Here is a 21,569-nt window from a genome sequence, read left to right as displayed (position 1 = left end):
TAAGCTACAGACCAGCAAAAAGTACTCACTAATAACATATCTAATAAAATTCTTATAAACAGAATAAACTTTAAATTTTCTCAACAATAAGATAAAAGTAACTCTCACTGTTTTTTAATGGGCAAGAGATTCGAACAGAAACTTAATCAAAGAAAATGTTTGAATGGCAAATAAGCACATGAAATGAAATTAAAACACAATGAGATGCCACTACAAACCTGTTTGGATGGCTACGTTAAAATTTTTCAATTGACAATATGAAGAATGAATGATAGAAAGAAGCAGCTGGATACCTCATCATGACTAATGGTAATAAAGCAGTGTGGTCACTCTGAAAAAGGTGGCAAGTTTTACAGTTTAACATATGAATGATCATATATTGGATCATTCATTATGACTTAGCAGTCCTTATTCTAAGTACTTACTCTAGAGAACTTTAAACTTTTGTTTGTTTGTTTTGGGGATCAAACCCAGGGCCTTCTGCATATGAGGCAAGCACTCAACCAACTGAGCTATATCCCCAGCCCTGAGAAATTTCAACTTTTGATGACACAAAAATCTGTACATGAATGTTTATAGAAACATTATTCATCATTGCCAAAAAGTGGAAATAATCAAAATGTCCTTCAATGGGTAAATGGATAAGCAAATTCTCTCTCAGCAATAAACAAGAATGAACTATTGATAAAAAGACAATCTGTTCATTGAGAAATGAAAGATCCAAAAGGTTATATACTGTATGTTTCATTTATGTGACATCCTGGAGAAAAGCAGAACTATAGGGACAGAGAACAATTCAGAGGTTACCAGGGGTTAGGGTAGGAGGTTTGACGACAAAGGGGAAAAGGAAAAGAAATTTTGCAGGTGAAGAAACTGTTCTGTGTCCTGATTGGGAGAGTAGTGACGTGAGTTTATGAATCTGTAAAAACTTACAGAATTATATACAAAAAAAATGAGTTTAACTGTGTCTAAATTAAGAATAAAAAAGAAAGACGGAGGGGCTGAGGCTGTAGCTCAGCGGCAGAGCACTTGCCTAGCATGCATGAGGCACTGGGTTCGATCCTTAGCACCACATAAAAATGAAACAAACAAAATAAAAGCAAGCTGTCCATCTACAACTACAAAAAAGAAAAGAAAAGAAAGATGGACTATCCATATTAACATCAGAAAATAAGGGTAGTAGCCAGGTGCAATGACAATCCCAGTAACTTGGAAGGCTGAGGCAGGAGGATTGCAAGTTTGAGGCCAACCTGGGCAACTTAGCAAGACCCTGTGTAAAAACTTTAAAAAGAAAGGAAAGAAAAAGAAGGGAAGGGAATGAAAGCAGAAACCAGTGAAATAGAAAACAGAAAAAACAATTAAGAATATAAATTTAATCTGGTTCTGTGAAAAAGCTAGGAAAATTGATAAACCCCCTGTTAGATTGATAGAGAAAAACAATGATACAAACTACTGATATTAAGAACAAGAGAATCGTCACTACATTAAAATATAATAAGGGCTGGGCATGGTGGTGCATGCCTATAATCCTGCAACTTGGGAGGCTGAGACAGGAGGATCGTGTGTTCAAAGCCAGCCTTAGCAACAGTGAGGCTCTAAGCAACTCAATGAGACCCTATCTCTAAATAAAATACAAAACAGGGCTTGGGATGTGGCTCAGTGGTTGAGTGCCCCTAAGTTCAATCCCGGTACCCATAGATAGATAGATAGATAGATAGATAGATAAATCGATAGATAAATAGATAAAATATAATAAGGAAATATGGAGAACTTTGTACCAGTGGACATATTCATCAGACAAATTCACTGAAAGACACAAACTGCCTAAGCTGACAACTACCAATTAATAACCTGAAGAGTCCCATATCCCAAAGATATCAAATCAATTGCAAGGGCAGGGGTTGAAGGGAACAGGGGGAACTTCCCACAAAGAAAACTCTAGGCCTCACTGGTGAAATCTGCCAAAGAAGATTGATATTTTAATAGAAAGTTGGTATTGTATAATAATTAGAAGAAATAATACCGATCCTACCAAGCTCTTTTGGGAAAAAAAATGGAAAAGGGGGGATCATTCCCAGTTCATTTAATTATTTCATCAGTACAGGGAGAGCAGTTTTCTCATTACTTACAAGGCCCCCAAATCAAAGTCATTGCCCAAGAACTCTTCCAGGAGACTCGTGTCCAGGGCTGGGTTCTCCAGAGTGCCATTGGCCCCTTGAGCTGCAAAGGCAAATTGAAAATCTTAAGAGCCATGAAGATTTCAGAATGACTGCTAAACACTTAGACAAGCTCATACCCCAGGATTTCAAAGTAACAACATAGCACACTGCATTTATTGAGAGTGTGGTCTGTCGTTCTTCCATTTAAGTATTTCCTTCAGATATCTCTTTAGATGCCACCCTCCTTCAGCAAGTCTTCCTGATTCTCAGGCTGGAGTAGGTACCCATTTTATGTGCTTCCAAAAGATTGAATGCTTTCTTTACCTTAAATGCTATTAAAATCGCTTGCTTGCTGCAGTGATAACAACCACTTCGGTGTTCATAGCAGCACAATTTACAACAGCCAAATTATAGACTCAGTCCAGATACCCATCAATAGATGAATGAACTAAGAAATTGTGGTTTAGCCAAGCATGGTGGTGCATGCCTATAATCCCAGTGGCTCAGGAGGATCATGAGTTCAAAACCAGCCTTAGCAATGGTGAGGCAATAAGCAACTCAGCAAGACTCTGTCTCTAAATAAAATCCAAAATAGGGCTGGGGATGTGGCTCCGTGGTCCAGTGCCCCTGAGTTCAATCCTCAGAAAGAAAGAAAGAAAAAAAGAAAGAAATTGTGATTTATATACATAATGGGGGTTTACTCTGCCATAAAGAAGAATGAAATTAAGGCACTTATGGGTAAGTGGATGGAAACGCAGAATATTATTACTAAGTGAAATAAGTCAGACTCAGAAAGTCAAGGGTCAAATGTTTCCTCAGATTTGGAAGTTAACAAAATAAGGGGAAGAAGGTGGTGATGGAGGGAGGGATCAGAAATCATAAAGATATAGGGAAGATCACTGGGGGTAGAAGAAGGCAATAGAGAGGGAGGAGGGACGGGAAAGGGAAGGAAATACAGAATTCAACAAAATCACAACATGTGCTTATATAAATACACCACAGGGGATTTCGCCTTTATGTATATATAGAAAGCACCAATCCAAAAATAAATAAATAAATGGGTGAGAGGAAGATTAGTAGAGTCTAGGAAGGAGAATTGGGAAAGGGGAAGAGGAGGGAAAGGGGAATATGGGGACTGAAATAGAGTAAACAAAATTCTATGCATGTATGATTTTGTCCACATGAACCCAACTATTATGTTTAAATATAATACTCTAATAAAAAATATTGTGCACTTGTGTTTTTTTCTCTTACTCTTTCTGCCTCCCCAATTCTATAAGAGCAAGGACTGTGTTTTTCTTATTGTATCCACAAGGATCCATGGCACAAAAAATACAAGCAGTAATCATTTATTGGATAGGTTTGGTGGATGGATGGATGGGTGGATAGACAAACAGTTATATGGCTGGTTTGTTGGTTGATGAATAATTTTGTTATGCTCAAAAAATTTCAATATCTTAATTTACTTTTTTAGGCCTCTTAAAATATAATGCAACAGTTTTGTTCTTTTTCTTAATTTTAAATAAAATTTGTTGGTTTCTGCCTGGTTATAATATATATTATTAGAATTTTCAAAGAATCTAAAATGTAATGTAGTAATATATATTATAAAGAAGACAAAAACCATACTATAACTTTATACCTACCAAACCAGATAAATAACTGACTATTAGAAATGATCAAAAAATTAAATAGATTGGTTGATCAAAATTAAAAGTGAAAACTGATGCTATTAAAAAATAATAACCAGCCAACTATTTAGATGGACATCATGGGTGGAGGTAGGAATTCCATTCAAAATTACAAAAGTATGAAAAATTTAAATGTATACTTAGGGAAAATTTTTTTTAACTAAAAAAAAAAAAAACCTCCATGAAGGGCTTTAAGAAGAGATTTTTTAAAATGGAAAGACCTACATTGTTGATTGAAAAATTCAATATTGCAAAGCCTTTATAATTGATTTGTGTGCTGCTCAAATCAAATAATCCCCACATTTAAATGTTTTGAAACAATTCTCTGAAATATTGAACATTTGGAAGAATACATCATATGCAAGAATGACCAGGAGGAGTAATGAGTACTGAGATACACAAATGAATGCATCAAAGGAATGCAAATCCAAGGCAGAGAGATATTACATATATATATGACATATGGAATTTGCGTACGTATTATGTATATACTTTGACCACCAGCAAGAAAAGGGTAGACATTGTGGGGAAAATTGGCTAGACATTTAGGTAAGAAAACCTGGTTCATTTTCTTACTTCAACATCAAATTTCAGATAGATCAAAGATCAATGTGAAAATGAAATCATAGAAAAAAAATTCTTATGATCTTGAAATAAAGGTTTTTTCAATCATGGCATGAAAACCAGAAATGATAAAGAAGATTGAGAAATTTCACTTTATACTTTTTTTTGAGGAAAAAGGAAACATTTAACATTTTATTTTGAAGTAATTTTAAACCTATGGAGAAGCTATAAGAAAACAAAGGAATTCATATATACCTTTCACCAAGATTCACACTTGCACTATTCTCTCTCCTCGCCTCATACACATGCACATATATAAACACATACCACACACTCTCCTATCGTACTTCTCTGAATCATTGAAAATATGTTGCTTTTATCCCTGATGTTTCATAGCGTGTTTTCAAGTACAAAAACATTACTTTCACAATCATAATTCAATTATAAAAATCAGGACTGTCAACGTTATACAGTTTTTTTATTTGTTCTTTTCAGTTATACATGACAGTAAAATGTATTTTGACATATCACACATACATGGAGTATAACTTTCCATTTTTATGGTTGTACATCATGTGGAGTTTCACTGGTCTGATTCATTTTACTGTCTTTCCCATTTCCATCCTCCCTCCCTTCCCTCCATTCTGCCCCATGGATGAACCTCCCCTCCTTCTCCCCACCACATTGTGAGTCAGCATCCACATATCAGAGAGAACATTTGACCTTTGGGTTTGGGGGACTGACTTATTTCACTTAACATGATATTTTTTAGTTCCATATATTTGCCAGCAAATGCCATAATTTCATCCTTCTTTATGGCTGAGTAAAATTCCATTGAGTGATACAGTTTTATTTTATAACTTACATTCCATATTCAAATTTTGCCTATTGTCTCAATAATGCTGCCTATAGTGTTAATAATGTTGTCTATAGTGTTAATAATGTTAAGAAAGAATCTAATCCAGGATAACACAATTCATTCAGTTGCCATGAGTTTTTAGATTTTTTTTAAAAAGATGTTTTATAAAATTCTATTCAACTTTAGTTTTCCTCATATTTTCTCATGGTTACATTCAAATTGCATGTGTTTGGCAAGACTATTACATAAGTGATATTATGTCCTTTTTAGTGACTTACACCAGGAAGATAATAATGCCTCATTATTTATGTTAATATTCATCCCTGTTTATGGTACGTCTGCCAGCTTTCTCTAATGTACTACTATTCCTTTTGTAATGTGTGGAAAATTGAAAGTGGGAAAATATTTTGTTTCTTATAAAAATTATTACCCAAAAGATTTAGCACTCTTTGATTATCATAAGTATAATAGAAGAAAAAAATGTAAAATATTTTCAATACATATGAAAAGAATCAAAATTCTTCATATATAAAATGTTCTTTCAACAATACCATCAACACCTCCCCTAGGAAAATAGTAGAGAAAGATAAAGGGCAGTTTACAAAGTACGAAATCTTAAATCTTACTAAGGAACAGAATTTAAAAGATCAGAAAAATATTTTTTGCCTACCAAATTCACATATATTCAGAGAACTACTAAAACCCACTGGTCATGACAATGGAAATAATAAGTCCCTCTGTGCACTGCTGGCTGAAAGGAGCATAAATTAAATAATCTCTCTGAGAGTAGTTTAGTACGTTTCTAAATATCTTAATGTGCATATTTACATTGACCTACAGTTCTACTTTAAATTTACTCTAATGGAAAAGTCACATAAATGTTTTTTTAAATGTGCAGAAGAATAACATGGCATGCTTTTTTATAATAACAGAAGATTGGGAATAATTGACTGTGAATATAGAATTGACATTCTTTCCATGAAATGCTATGCAGACATTTAATAAATTCTGCAGTGGTTCAAGAGAAAGAAAACAGGTACCCAGGAATTTTTTTTCCCCAAAGATAAAGGCAAAAGAGAGACAATTTCAAAACAAAAAAGTCCAGGGGATAAAACTTTCATGAGTCTTTCTTGAAAATCATCCCTTGACAATGAAATTCCACCAATCAAGAATAATTCAAAATAAAGAACTTGGGAAAACAGAACCTGAAGAGGAAATAAACTCATGAACCATGAATTCATATAAATTGGGATTTTGACTGAACATCTAGGAAAGAGTAGCTACGGATGGAAAGTTAAAAGTAAGAAACTCTAAGGAAGAATAATATAAGCAATAAAAATTAGGAATTTGAAAGTAGAATATGTAATACTAATCATCTCCTCATTCACATCTCAGAGTGCATCTTCACCACCTTTTTTAGTAACTTTTTTTTTTAACTATAATGAACTACATGAGGCAAGCTAAGTTATAAAGAACAGAGGCTTATTTAGTTTGCAGTTGGGGAGGTTCAAGAGTATGGTGCTGACATTAGCTAAGTTCCACTAATGACCTTCTGGCCATCAGAGTTCCAAGGTAGTACACAGCAAGAGACAGGGAATATATATGTCTAGATATGTCCGGACTCTGTCCCTCTTCTTATAAAGCCACACAGATTTAATAACGGGGGCTCCAACCTAATGACCTTATCTAAACCATCACTTTTCAAAGGTCTCACCTCAATACCACAGTTGGATTAAGTTTCCAACTTCTTAATCCCGTTAACACATGGATTTGGAGATTGAACTGCATGAGCTCAGGAGAATAAATCATATTCAAACATGGTACCACCTACATGTTCAAATGTAGGCAGTACATTCAGGTTTTAAAAAACTACTCCAAATTTTTAATAACTTTCTCAGTTCTTAACCTTGGAAGAATCCTTTGGAACTGATATCTCTAAGAGTAAATAAGCAACTATATTAAATTCTGTAATCCCTAGAGTTTCTTTTGATTCTGTTAAATTCAAGTAAAATTAATATGGTGAATTACTATAGTACATTAATGTACTATAAGGTTTTTATTGATTTTTTAAAAAATAAATTACAATGGAATGCATTATAATTCTTATTACACATATACAGCACAATTTATCATAACTCTGTATATAAAGTATGTTCACACCAATTTGTGTCTTCATACATGTACTCTGTATAATGATGTCCATCACATTCCACCATTCTTGCTAACCCACTGCTCCCTCCTTTCCCTTCCAACCCTCTGCCCTATCTAGAGTTCGCCTATCCATTCACCTATTTATTCTTCTATCTGTAAATATTCATAGGTGATAAATAATATTCTACCACTACCAACACTGGTTAGATTATAGAATTCAAAGTAATTTCACATTTTTCAAAAATAATCATTTTACATGTTGGAAAAATATTTTGTACAACTTTGTACAAAATGATATTCTAATTTAAAAACAAAATTGCCAAAATAAATTCAAAGATTAAAAAAAAATCTAAAATGACTAGTATCCATGAAATAAATGTAGAAAATGTTCCCCCACAGCCCTCACCCTACACTTGCATAAAAGAGCAAGATCCAATGGCATATGTCATCTTTTAGAACTTCAGCAATGTTATAATTCCTCCACTAATTTCACAATTCGGAACATAGAGAAAGAAGAAAAGTCTCCAGATACCTTTAATTAAGTCAACAGAAAACCAATGCCCAAATCTGACATAGGTGAAATATATAAAGGAAACTACAGACTAATATTGTCTGGGAATATTATACTCAAGTCCAAAAATGGAATGTTGCCAAGTGGAATTTGAGATTAAGAGAATTTATCATCAAGGAACACAAGGATGATTCAATACTACCATTCACATTCTAAAAGTAAAAAGTATTTGACCTTCTTGATCAATGCCAATAGGCATGGAATATTCCACATAGATTCCAATGAATAGATCCTTAAGATTATATACATCCATATACACAAAATATTTGTCATATATATGTGTGTGTGTGTGTGTGTGTGTGTGTGTGTGTTGCTAGAAAACTCACATCAAATAACAACCAAAGTCATGTTTAATGATTTAAAAGCTAGAATTGCTTCCATTAGTATTGGGGGAAAAAAGCCTTTTTGTTACCATGTTATTATTTAATACATTAGCTTCACATGTAATCAGGAAATCAAAATGAGAGGGATAAATGTCAGAAAGGTGAAAGCAATTTGCAGAGGACAATAACTTTAAATTTATAAAGCCAGAGAATACCAACCAAAATGTATTACACATAATGGACTGCAATAAGGAGGCCAAGACAAATGTACCATTTAAAAGAATCAATAGATTTCTATAATTAAAACAACGGCTACTAGGGAAAGTTAATGCAGAAAAATCCCGTTTAGAATAGGAATACAATTCCCAGTAATAAGCTTGATAAAATCAAAAGAAAGCTCTAAAATTCTCATATACTTAAAGGAAGTCTTGAGTAAATAAAAATCATATTTTGGTAGAACAAAAAGAGGTAATAGTATAAATATGTAAACGTTCCTAAATTAATTTATAAATTTAATACAACCACATTTAAAATTTTTTAAAATAACAAAATGAATCTACAGTTTATATGAAAATTCCTAGGGGAAAAAATTAGACGAGTAAATAAGCAGCATTTATTTATTTGTTGGTACAGGGAATTGAACCCATGGGAGTTTCATCACTGAGCTACATCCCTGTGCTTTTTTTTTTTTTTTTTTTTTTTTTAATTTTGATAGAGGAGTCTCACTAAGTTGCCCAGTTTGGCCTTGATGCTGCTGCCTTGGCCTCCAGAGTTGCTGTGATTACAGGTGTGTGCCACCACTACTGGCATAAGGGATTTTTGGAGGGGAGGTGGGTACCAGGGATTGAACTCAGGGGCACTCGAATACTGAGCCACATCCCCAGCCCTATTTTGTATTTTTATTTAGAGACAGAGTCTCACTGAGTTGCCTAGCACCTCGCTTTTGCTGAGGCTGACTTTGAACCCACAATCTTCCAGTTTCAGACTCCTGAGTCGTTGGGATTACAGGCGTGCACCACCACACCCAGCAGGATAAGGGATTTTTATTAATAAGAAAGATATTCAAAAGTAATATAAATTTCTTATTGTAGCAATAAACAGACCAGTCTTTTGAAAAAAATAAAGTCCATAAATAAAGTCAAATAGATTTATAGGTAGTTAGTTTATGATAAATGCATCATTTCATGTTCATGAAATATGAATAGGTTACATACTATAATCTCACCCTGAATCAAAATAAATTCTTACATATATGGAAGATTTAGATAAAACATAATATTATTCGAAGAAAAAAGGGACATATGTTTGTACATTTTGGAAGGACAATTGTTAAACCATGATGGGGACAATGAAAAGCACCCACACAAAATTACTATATAGTTAGCCACATAAAAACCGAGTTTTTCAGACCACATAAAAATAAAGGTTGAAAGCAAATGTTATCTCTAAAGTTCTCAATTAATAATTCCCAAATCAAAACCTCTCAATGATTGCCAATATCTTGCTCAACAGAGACAGTTCAGAGGGCAAAAACCATAGCTGTCTCATTCATCACTGTAACTCATCACCTGGCCCTGTTCCCTGGCTCACAGTGGACTGTCAAAGTGTATTGGCTGAATGAGTGAATAAATTACTTGAAAGGACTGGACCGATGGTCCTTGACTTAAAAGGTTACAGCTGGGCACAGAGGCACACACCCTCAATCCCAGGGACTCTGGGGCCAAGGCAGTAAAATGGCAAGGTAGATACCAGCCTCAGCCACTTGGTGAGACTCTCTCTCAAAAATTAAAAATAAAAAGGATTGTGGATGTGGCTCAATGGTAGAGCACCCTGGGTTCAACCCCCAGTATATATATATATAAAAAAACAGCAGTGACCTAAATGGGACATATGCTCCCTGTTCTGTGTGTCCTTCTTTACCCCATCCTTTCTGCCATTTCTAATGGGTGGGCAAATACATTTGCACCCTAACAACAAAGGAGTTTGAAATCTGAGTCTCCTTCAGAGCCCTCTGACTAAGCTTTGTCTTATCACTGCCATTTAAGTGGCATGAGAACCTCCCCTGCAGCCATACAATTCCCAAATAATTGTATGGGAGCACCTCATGCCACTGTAGCAAGAGCAAAACTGAGACAGTTTATTTGTGCTAAATGCAGAGGAGCTAGTTCCGCTGAAGTCAACTGCTCTCTAACATGCCATGATACACAAACGCACTCAAACCCATTATTTAGAAGGATGTCAAGGACACTGTGTGATGGGCATGTTGTCTTTGACAACTCCCAATCTCCGTTCTGTGTGGCACGCTTGCATAAAATGCTTTGCTTTTCTCTTGGATTGTAATACATCTACAGGATATGAAATAACTAGGGTTTTTTGTTTTTGTTTTTGCCAACAAAGGGAAGCTCAAAGACTTTTCTTTCTTTTATTAAAATCTGAAATAAATGATAGATAATTTAATAAGTTCTTCATGAACTTATGAAGTGTTTTCCAGGTACCTTGATATTCAATACATCAACTGACTTTCACACCAATATCGCTCATGCTTTATTCTGGCCACAATAAAAAGAATTTGGAGGATTTTCTTCCTTATCTATGTTCTAAAATTGTGGGAAAGTGGAGAAGAGACACCACCAACTGTATTTAGGGACATGTGCTAAGAAGGAAACGGATGGAACATATCCCAAGTGCCTCTCAAATTCGCAAAAGAGATCCCTAAAAACTGTGATGGTTGGAAATGACCTTGCCCTGGAGTTTAGTCTTGGAGTTAAACTTTGAAGAAAGGATCAGGTGGAGATGGCAGGACAAGATGCATTATCCTTTCCTTGACTCAACCAATACTTACTAAGCACTTACTATGTGCCCAGCACTGTGCCAAGTTCCAGGGACACAGCAGTGAAAAAAAAAATAAAAGAATCTTATAAGGGACTTGCATTCTGGGGGAGGGAAAGGTAGCAACAGTGAGGATAAGGTAGGATATACATGACATGAAAAATTAAATAAGTAAACAGATACATCCAGATGCTGATGAAAAATAAAGCAGGTGGTATGTATGATAGACTCTTTTTGATTTGTTGGCCTTTGTCAGGCAGGAGGTGCCCTCTGTCGAGGGCAGAGGATGCCAGGCAGAGGGAATGGGAAGGGCATCAGCCGGGTCTGGACTGTGCTCAGTATATTGAGAAAGAAATCATTCCAGTGTCTAGATCACAAAAGCAAGGGAGTAGGAGAGGAAGTGAGAGCAAAGGAAAACCTTTGCGAAGGAACAAGGTATGCTTTACATGTTTTTAAAGGTTATTGTGGTTGCTTCGTGGGAAAGGGTTATAGGGGGACGGGAACAGAAGGGAGATAACTTTGAACATTACTGCAGTTGTCCAGGGACACTTAGAGTTTGGATTTCTTATTCTGGGCTAAGCAAAAGGATAAGCACTTTCCCTGCATTTTCCTATTTAATCTTCATAATGGTCTCAGGATGTGGATGTTAGTATTGATCCCAATTTAGGGATAAAGCCAAGTGATTAACAGACTAACTAGCTTGCCCAGAATTGCACAGTTTATAAGTGGCACACAGGAAAGCCAACCCAGTCCTGCCTTGAATTCGGAGCATGTTCTCACCACCATCCCTAATTCCTCCCTGCTTCCACACTGTACCCCTCCACCTCGGCCAGCAATGCAAGCAACCAGAGAGGACTGGCTTGCTCCCACTGCTTCTCTGGGCTTTGGGCAAGCCAATCACTAAGAAAAACAGATGGAGGGAGGAATCTGGTTAGTTTCCCACTGAAGCCCCTGCTGGTGTCCCATCTGCTTTATACAGCACCCCCACCCCAATACACACATGCATGCATGTGCGTGCGCGCTCGCACGTGCACACACACACACACACACACACACACACACTCACACACTCCCTAGGTAGAAATAGGTGGCTCATAGATTCTAAGACCTGACCAATGGGTCACTTGCACACACTCCCCAGGTGGAAATAGATGGGCCCCAGTTCCCAGGGCCTTCCGGCATGAGCTGGCCAAGCACCTTCATGAGCAAGGAGGATGATCCCTGCAGTAACTGGCTTTGTCTAGGACTCCAAAATCACATCTGCGCTTTCCAAACCCAGAGGAAATACTCAGCAAAATAAATCTATAGTGTCAGATAAAACTATTTTCAGGAGGTTTTACACACAGAGAGCAACTCTCAACTGGCTCTTAAAATAAATCCAGTGCTTTTAAAAATAATCACTTTTGCTCTAAATATTTGAAACACTTGTTTATAACACCCAAGCCTGTGAGGAGTGCATCCCTGGACATCCTGTTTCCTGTCGGGGAGGCTCAGCTGCATACCTTGATTCCACCTTTTTCTACATATGCCTTTGAGGCTGGGAAGGGCTGCCACAGTCCTGCTCACAAGAGAAGCTTCCCAGGGCCCCTGGGAGTGTGGAGCAGCTGAATTTGGTTGCTTTTGAAAAGTAAGGCCTTTCTTCACTCTAGTTCTATACCTCCTCTTCCAGGCACAGAAACAGTTGCAGTAGGCTGACCTGTCCTGCCACCTTGTAAAGTAGTGGGTTGTGAGGTTATGAGGGAGTACACAGGCAAGGCCAAGTTGCACTCACAGGACCTACTAATAAACATATATATGCCTCTGGGGCCTCTCCAAGGTGTGAGCCCGGGAGGCACTGCAAAGACCTTTCATTCTCCCTGCGGCCTCCACCCACCTGCCCATCCACCACCCACCAGTCCTGTGTAAAGACCCTTCTGGATTCCTTTGGATAGATCCCCTTCCCAAATCACTTTCTACAAGCTTAACACATACTCTTGTTCCTTTCTTCATCAGTTATTTCATCCTCTGTGACATACAACAATGCCAGAAGACAGGCAAGATGTCAACATGTGTTGTTACAACTATAGTTTTTTGTTGTTGTTGTTGTTGTTGTTGTTGAAGAATTCTCAAATCAATCAGGAGGATCTCCCAAATAATTACTCTTCGGACTTAAATATAGTTGCCCTCTGACGTGCCGTGTTCATGAGACACTAGAACACAAATGGTAATAGACGACGAGGAAGAAGAATAGGGAGAAGAGGAAAGAAAATACTCCCCTTCTCACATTTGCCAAGGAGAATTTTGCCTTGAAAATCCATTGGAAGTTGAACTGGATCTAAAATCTAACATTTCAGAAGCACAACCAGCTTACAGTTAGATGAGTAAGGATAATATTTCCCAGAAACATTTCTAATCATTAACTGACTAAATGTTTCATTCACTTATTTGCAAATCTACTTAGTGTCATCTCTGTGTCCAGGAATAAAATCAGAAACAGTGAGAGGCTGAGAAAATGAGCTAGAGCTGGGCAAGATGTTAAGTGTCCGAATGAACATATGCTTGAATACTACAGAGGCCTTTCAACCAGGCTGGCCGGGTCAGAGCCAAGGACTTTCTGCAGGTGACACTTGAGAGGACTTTCAAGCAAGGTGAAAGGGAATGATTAACATTCTAGGAACAGAAAAGAAAGGGTGCAAATAAATTCAAATAATTAGCATCAGGACTCCTGTGAAAGTGTGCCAATAGTCCGGCCAAATCCAGCAGGCGGGTGAAGAACACAGCAGAGACAGCGGTGCCCTTCCTGGACCTGCTACCAGTTGTACGACTTTCATTTTAACCATGTAGCAATTGTGTGTTGTGTGTCTGCCTCTCTCACTCAACAATAAACCCCTCTAGGGTTGAAATTCTCTTTGAGTATACAGATTTTAAGCATCTAGAATACGGTAGTTATTTCATTTACTGCATGATACGTAGAACTTTGAATGAATAAATGTAGTTATGAATGGTGAACAGTTTATCTAGAGACTGGAAGACACCAGATTTTAAGCAGAAGAGTGATATGATCAGGTTTAAAATTCTGAAAGGTCATTCAGCCAACAGTTGGGCGACTGGACTGCAGCCATGCAAGGCTAGGGCAGAGATAGGTGAGCACACTGTCAGTGTTAGCCTTTCCTGATGATATCACTCTCCACACAGTGGACACCTGTTATGGGCCACACAGTGCCAGGAACTAGAGACACAAAGGCAAAGGAGCATCAGTATTTAAGGGTCCTGGCTCTACAGGCAGGCCTGGACTCAAATCCTAGCTGAAACACTTCTCAGCTGAGCAACTGTGGGCAAGTTATCTAAGCTCTCGGTGCCTCCATTTCTTTATCTGTAAAATAAGGCTAGTAAGAGCATCTACTCAGAGTTTTTTTCTGAGAACCAAATGAGATAATGCACACAAAGGGCTTAGCAAAGATAACAACATAATAAATTGTACTCTGTCACTATCGTTATTTTCTGTATTTGAGACGGGGACAATGAGGACAATGAGCAAAATAACATAAAAATCTTCCAAAGCAACTTGAGGTGATCGTGGAAATGTACACAAGGCAGTACAGGACACCTAAATGACTCAACAGGAGCCAGCTTGCACCTGTGAGCATCGCATCCCAACTTCCTATTTTGTGACATCATGTTAGTAGCTGGAAACTAGCCACAGAGAGAGTATTTACACCTTGTAAATTGGCCATAGATAAATAAGCCTTCAGGTTTTCCCCCCCACAGATATTTGGCTATTAAACAATGACCAGCACCACGTCATTCGTGAGTAGTACCTTGGAGGATAAAACACTGGATTCTGTGACTGGTTAGAAGGAGTCTAGGCAATTCCACAGGACTTATCTTGATAGTTATGCTGGTTCCTTGAGATGAGGAATGAGATTTGGGTGAGGAGTCTGGGGAAGGAGGTGAGGAGTTCATCTGCTCAAGGCCATGTCATTTCAATCCTGCTTTTTGCACTCCTGGAGACAGAAGTAAACAGCAGGGCAGTGCCCCCAAGAAAACTCCACCTAGTGTCCTGGAATCCTGGGAATTTCCTGCTCTCCTAATAGGGAGTCTTACATTGATCTAGGAAGAATCTAATCAGTTCATGGAGCAGAGGTAACATGACCCACTGTTGCAAAGAGTGACCGAATTCAAAGGTTCTTTCTGGACTTTAACATGATGTGAATCACCTGGAACTTATTGGCTGATAATTGAGAGATAAAATGAAAATTAACCTTTATCCAACTTGAGTTAAAAAAAAAAAAATAGTTCAAGCACATTGTGAAACAGGATCAGCCCTCACGTGGGTTTTCTATGCCTGCCGAAGATGCAGAATTCTAAAAAAGACTATTGTAAACTTGGCTGCTGGACTCTGAGAAAAGTAGAAGACATCAGGGAGACTGTGCTGTATCAAGAACTAGCCTGGCAGATGGACTTCCTTCCTCTTCCTGTCCAGCTGCCTGACCAGCTGATAGGAGACTCTCAATGGAAACGGGTGCCTTGATTTCAACTAGACACCTAACAAAATCTGTCACTCATTCATTCAACCTTCAATAAATATTTAATGGTGTGCTGTGCACCAGGCACTGGAAATATAATGGTGAGCAACACTCAGCCTCACCTTCAAGGTAGGGGAGGGGAGCACAGACAAACAGACAGTGACAGCAGAGTGCGAAAGTCAGACCTAAGGAGGAAGAGCAGCAGGTTAGGGTAGGTCGAAGATGGATGGCCATGGTTGTCTAGTAATGGTAACTCAGACCAAAAAAGGGAGAGAGAATTACATTAGTATTTCACAGAATTAAGTAAACTTGTATATGGGAGAACAACTGTTCCCCAGAATGCTAACCTGGTGAAAAAACTTAACATTTAGTGTAAAAACACTTTCTCATGCTTCAGAATAATGCTGTTTGTAATTTGATAAATACAGAGAATGCAAACTGTCCAGGTATGCAGCCAGCCAGAAGGAGGCAGGCAAGGCACAGTATATGTTGCATCTAATCTTGAATGACTGGATTGTGACAAGATGAAATTCAGTAGGTTGATCATGCAGCTTTACATTGTTGTTGTTGTTGTTTTGCTAATTATGTAAATATAATATAGAGAAACCTGGTCTATGAATGAATAGATAATAAAGATATAGGTCTTTAAGTTGTGTTGTGATGAGGAAGTGTTGGAAAGACAAAGAAACTGATGTAAGGTTATAATACTAAAATCAGAGAGTACAGAAATCAGAAGGTAAGGCCCTGTTCTTCTGTGTGAAGATCAAGCCCCGAGACATGAGACTTAAGAGGAATGCTGATGAGAGTGGAGTGCCCAGAGGAAGGCCAGCAGGGTGCAAAAGAATCACAAAGCAACTTATTGAGAGCTGCCCATGGAGAGGAAGAAGAATACTTGGTAAGTTTAGGGAACACATTATGTACCAATACTGTGCTAAGAATTTTACATTCATTTTCTCAACCCTCACACCAAACTTATTCTATCAGATAGGCACTATTATTATTATCTCCACTTTTCAGAGAAGCAAAATATCTTATTGAGCTTAAGTATTACCCAGATTGCAATAACCCAGCTGTCATTGCAGGGGCTCGGGTGTTTTTACTATAAAATAACATATGTGTTCCTTACTTTCTGCAGAATCATAAAAAGTAATAGAAGAAGGCAGGGTTGGAGAAATCCACAAAAAGTTAGTAAAAACTATTTTATTATTATTCCTAATAAAAAGTAAACAAATGTTAAATTATTATTAATGTTAAACTTTAGCAAATTGTAGGCATTTTCCCTTTATAAAATGATGTTGGCTGCAAAAAAAATGTTGCAATCCCTGAATTATAAATAAAAAAGAGGAGAGAATGGAGGTTATAAAAACAGGTTAAACCAACTACAGTTCATCTGATAGAGCTGGGTGAGAGCTGTCCTTCCTGGATCCAAGGACTCTCCTCTAACTGAACAGATCAGGCTTCTGTTGGCAGGAGAGAAGGTAGGTGTGTCAGCTGATGGTGTCTGCCATATTTATAACTTTAAAATGCTGAGTCTAAGTTCTCTTAGCATTAATGTTATTAAAATTCCACAGGAATGTGTTCCTTATTGCTTTTTCACAAACTCAAGAGTCACTCAGAATAAATAATAAATGAATGCTGATTGGCTTGATATCTTTGGAGAGCTGCCCCTGTGGTATTTGCACAGCTTCTTAGTGAACAATCTAAAAATTTATGTGGGATTCAAAGAAGAGAAGATGGCCTCTCCGGGGCTGGGATTATGGCTCAGTGGTAGAGTGCTTGCCTAGCATGCATGAAGCACTGGGTTCCATCCCTGGCACTACATGCAAAAATAAATAAATAAAATAAAGGTATTGTGTCCATCTATAATTAAAAATAAATAAATAAATAAAAGAAGATGGCCTCTTGGCTGTATCATGTGATCTCTATTTTGATGGAAGTGCTTTCATTGTCTTCACTAATAGATAATCAAGCTCATTTTTCTTTCCCCTTTACATTAGTGTTTGAAATATAAATTAAGCAAGATTCCCCTGGCCTTTCTGTGAGTCTGGGAATCCATTTTTGTTAGTTTTGAATACTTAAAACTCTTCTTCCTCCCAGCCCGACAACATGAGGATTAGACTCTTATGCCTCATTCATTTTTCTCTTCAGTAGCACATTAATGTTAATGGATACAGGAGTAAATAAAATACTAGAAGAAAAAGAAAACATAACTGACTGCCTATTAACCAGTATCAATCAACCATAGAAGATAATTTGGGAAACAGAAACTGACAAAAAAAAAAAAAAAAACCCCAAAAACATTTAAGTAACAGGGGAACACATCAAGTAATCTCACTGATTTTATATCCAAGGTTTTTAAGAATTGTTATTCTGGTTTGTTTTGTTAGAAAGTCTAATTTTTCCAAAAGCCAAAACGGAGGGCGAATAGGAAGACAAAAGAAAGGAGTAGAAAGTGGAGGAGGAGGAGTAGGAGGAAGAGAATTTTACTGTTTCTCAATCCTCACTCCAAGCTTATTCTTGGAGGAGGAAGAGGAGGAGAAGGAGGAGGAGGATGAAACCTTCCTGAAGGAAGGACAGCTAAAGAGGCCACAGGCTTTTCACAAGTTTGACTCACCTGGGATACAGTATTGAAAATTCAATCTCGCCCCTTGTGTGGTGCAAGTTCAGGAAAATGGAACAAGAAAGCTGCACACCTGTGGCTTTCGGAGTGCCTCAGCACTGCCTACCTCTCTACCAAGCAGAGAGGGAGGGAAGAGCCCAACAGAACACTGGCTGAGGGGTGAGTCTTCAGCCAGGTTCAGGACTCTGGTTTTCTTAGATACAAGAGATAAGGGAAGAAAATCCAGGTGATCTGGAATCCTGGGAAGGGCCTAGGCTTGGAGTTGTTTCAACAAATATGTTGGAGTGGCTGCTGTGTGCCAGTCTCCAGGTACTAAAGCTACAAAGTGAATGAGACTTAGTTCTTTCCTTCTGTCCATATAAGACAGACACAGAAAAAAGACTTGAGGGGATGACCCCAAAGCCAGGACCTGGAGAGAACAGCTGTGAATAAGAGAGGGAAGAGTGCCTCTGTAGGAGGGGCCCTGGTTGACCTGGAGGTCAGAAGAACGTGAGATGTGGGAAACCGCAAGTCAGGCAGACCTGGGTTAATGCCAGCCTTACTTAACTTCACGGAGCCTGTTTCCCCTTCAGGAGGAAGGAGGTGGGTTTCACACCTTAGAGGGCTGCTTGCAGACTAAACAAAATAACACATATAATCCCACTAAGGTGCTTGCATATGGTAAGTGTGCTTCCTCTTATTCCTTCTCTGCATTCCCCATAAGACAAGACTCAACAGTGAACCAGTTGCTGAACTCCAGACAGATCAGTTTCATCAAAGCAAGGAGGGGGTTCAGTGAGGCCTAAAAGATAGAAACTGCTGCCTCTGTTGGAAGAGGGGGTGAATTGGGGCATCCAATGAGCAGTCTGTGAGAGATTATGAGGTGCCTAGGGGTAAAGTGTGGAGGGGATAGAAAGCCGGAGGATTTTCCAAAGACTGGGCATCTTTACTTAATGTTCTTCTGACATCTAGCCCCAGAATATGGAAGCTCGTAAGCCAGAATGTATCTATCTTCTTTTTCTTTGGGGAAGGCAGGGTGAGGGGCAGATGGGGTTGGATTTGAAGCAAGAGAACCAGGATTTCAACTCAACCCTGGTATTTATCAAAGTGATTTTAGACAGCGTGGAGAAGGCAGTGTCTAAAGTCAAAGTGATTTTAGACACATCTGCCAATTTTTTAGGGCAATGAGTTGATAGAAATAAAAGTATATGAAATATTAAGCTCTGTAAACAGTATAACACAAACAAAAGTGGGAAGGAAATTGAAGATGGGTTAGGAATGAAACAGAGAATAAGTAATATAAAATTTTTGATTTTTTTTTTTTTTTGGTTTTTCCATATTTCCATAAAAAGCATCCAACCGAGAACAAATTTGGAGCATTGTTTCACATAACTGCCCTCTTCAACCTCATTTCAGGCTATTTAAGATTCTCACACAGAAACCTGCTTCTCCCAGGAAGGGAAGAATTTTTTTTTTCCTTTGGTCTTTGTTTTATCCTCATGGAGATAATAAGAGGAAGTGGTAGCTCAAATGATTCTTGGTACTCAAAGGTTGAGACACATGGTATAATCGATTTCAAAATCTCACTACTCATCAATTGGAATCAGACTGCTCATGCTAACAAGCTAAATCTTACTCTGAGGTTCATGCATGAAAATCATTCCAAAGGACATTTACTCTCAGCAGAAGAGACTTGACTGTTACCTCCTGGAATTATAATAGCTTATAAGTCTCCTCTCTGCCTCTTCCTATAGGTAGAACATTAAGTATGACTTATATCTATAGATTTGTTTCAATGCAACAAGTGTCCCTAACTCAACAAGGGAAGAAAGAAGACCACTGTTTCTACTCTTTGCATCCTTAGAAGCCCACGACATATATAGGAGACATAAGGGGCAAGGGCAGTAAAACACCCAATAAAACATTTGAATCTGCTTTTGCACTGTTTTAATACAGATGAATAGAGAAATGGCTATGCAAATTTAAAAACTGTTTTGCATACATGCTTTTATGAGCTTTTAAAAATATAAGTTATACTAGAGTTCTTTATAGGATATCCAGTAAAAAATATTCTTTTGATTATTTTGGACTCCCAAACCTTTACCTGCTGATTATCTGTGGACAAAAACAACAGAAGTGATTGCAAGGTTTGATTCCTTTTAAGGAAGTAGATAATTTAGTTCAGTTATGAGCCTTAAAAGCCCGCTTCCTAGACCTTGCCAAAGCTGTGGTGAATGACCTATTTGAAGTTGGTGGTTACCAAGGTCAGCAGATAACATTCTTTCATTTGAATTTAACTCCACCTCAGCCTTTCCTGCAAGATCATTAACAACAGACAAAAAAGAACCAATGCTTTGGAAGCCAGAGCATCACAGAACATAAGTAAAAGAAAAAGAGTTCTCTCCTCAAATGAATTTGCAGTCTGACTTCAGAACTTCTTGTGGATTTGCTGCATAATTAGCACAAAATGCTTTAGGCTATGCCAAACAGAACAATAATAACAATCTATTCCTTTCAGCTCTGATTTTTATCCCATACAAGGAATGCCAACTAAGCCTTAGAAATATGCTATTAAGTTTCACTGTTCTGTCTTTTCTGAAAAATGTTGATTTTGAGAGCAACATGGAAAAGCTGAACCTTTTGCACTAAAAGGAAATACTCAGTACTTTGTCCTTTGTTGCTTGGCAACTAAGGGCTATAAATGGATTTTATGATTATAAGGGCTCTGGAATTAATGTGAACATGTAAAAGTTGTAATAACTCCCCGGTGACAGGAGTATTTCTTTAAAAAAGAAATGTATGGACAGCTTGTACACATTCATGTTTTAAAATAAATAAGGGAAGCAATTTGGTTTTTCACACTTGGAAGTGTTACAATATAAATCAATAACTCTCATTTATTTCACCATTTCAACATTTTGTCATCAATCCTCTTAACCCTAAGAGATAGATGTTATTATCCCCGTTTTACAGATGGGGAAAAAAATGGGAGACTTTAAACGGTTAAGTAATAGCCCAAAGGTCATACTTATGAGAAGCAAAAGAACCAAGATTCAGCCAAGTCAGTGTGAATGAAGGTTTATTCGATTAACCAGCACACCATAGGGATTCTTAGGAAGTACATCTCCCAGCTGTCAACATTTAAAGCTATTGATAGCTTTAACCCTATGAGGGTGTGAGGGTGACATCAATTCTAAATACCAGGTCAGATGATATTCTCCTTAGATCATATTTCTTCTATTGCTATATGCAACATTTGTTTCTTATATTGCTAACACCAGGGCATCAAATATATCAGGGTGTCTTCTTGCTGGGCTT

General features: G+C 37.7%; 1 protein-coding gene across 1 annotated transcript in view; it reads right to left on the bottom strand.

Moving 5' to 3' along the window:
* Window positions 1-21,569, bottom strand: part of Myrfl (myelin regulatory factor like) — a 116,430-nt gene that overhangs the window by 80,015 nt on the left and 14,846 nt on the right. The window contains exon 2 of the mRNA XM_076855407.1: window positions 2,130-2,220. Coding sequence (XP_076711522.1) covers window positions 2,130-2,220 — 91 coding nt within the window. The remainder of the gene's footprint in view (window positions 1-2,129; window positions 2,221-21,569) is intronic.

Source organism: Callospermophilus lateralis, chromosome 4 (assembly GCF_048772815.1).
Source record: "Callospermophilus lateralis isolate mCalLat2 chromosome 4, mCalLat2.hap1, whole genome shotgun sequence".
In the NCBI taxonomy this organism is placed as follows: Eukaryota; Metazoa; Chordata; class Mammalia; order Rodentia; family Sciuridae; genus Callospermophilus; species Callospermophilus lateralis.
This window is presented reverse-complemented; position numbering and strand designations above follow the sequence as displayed.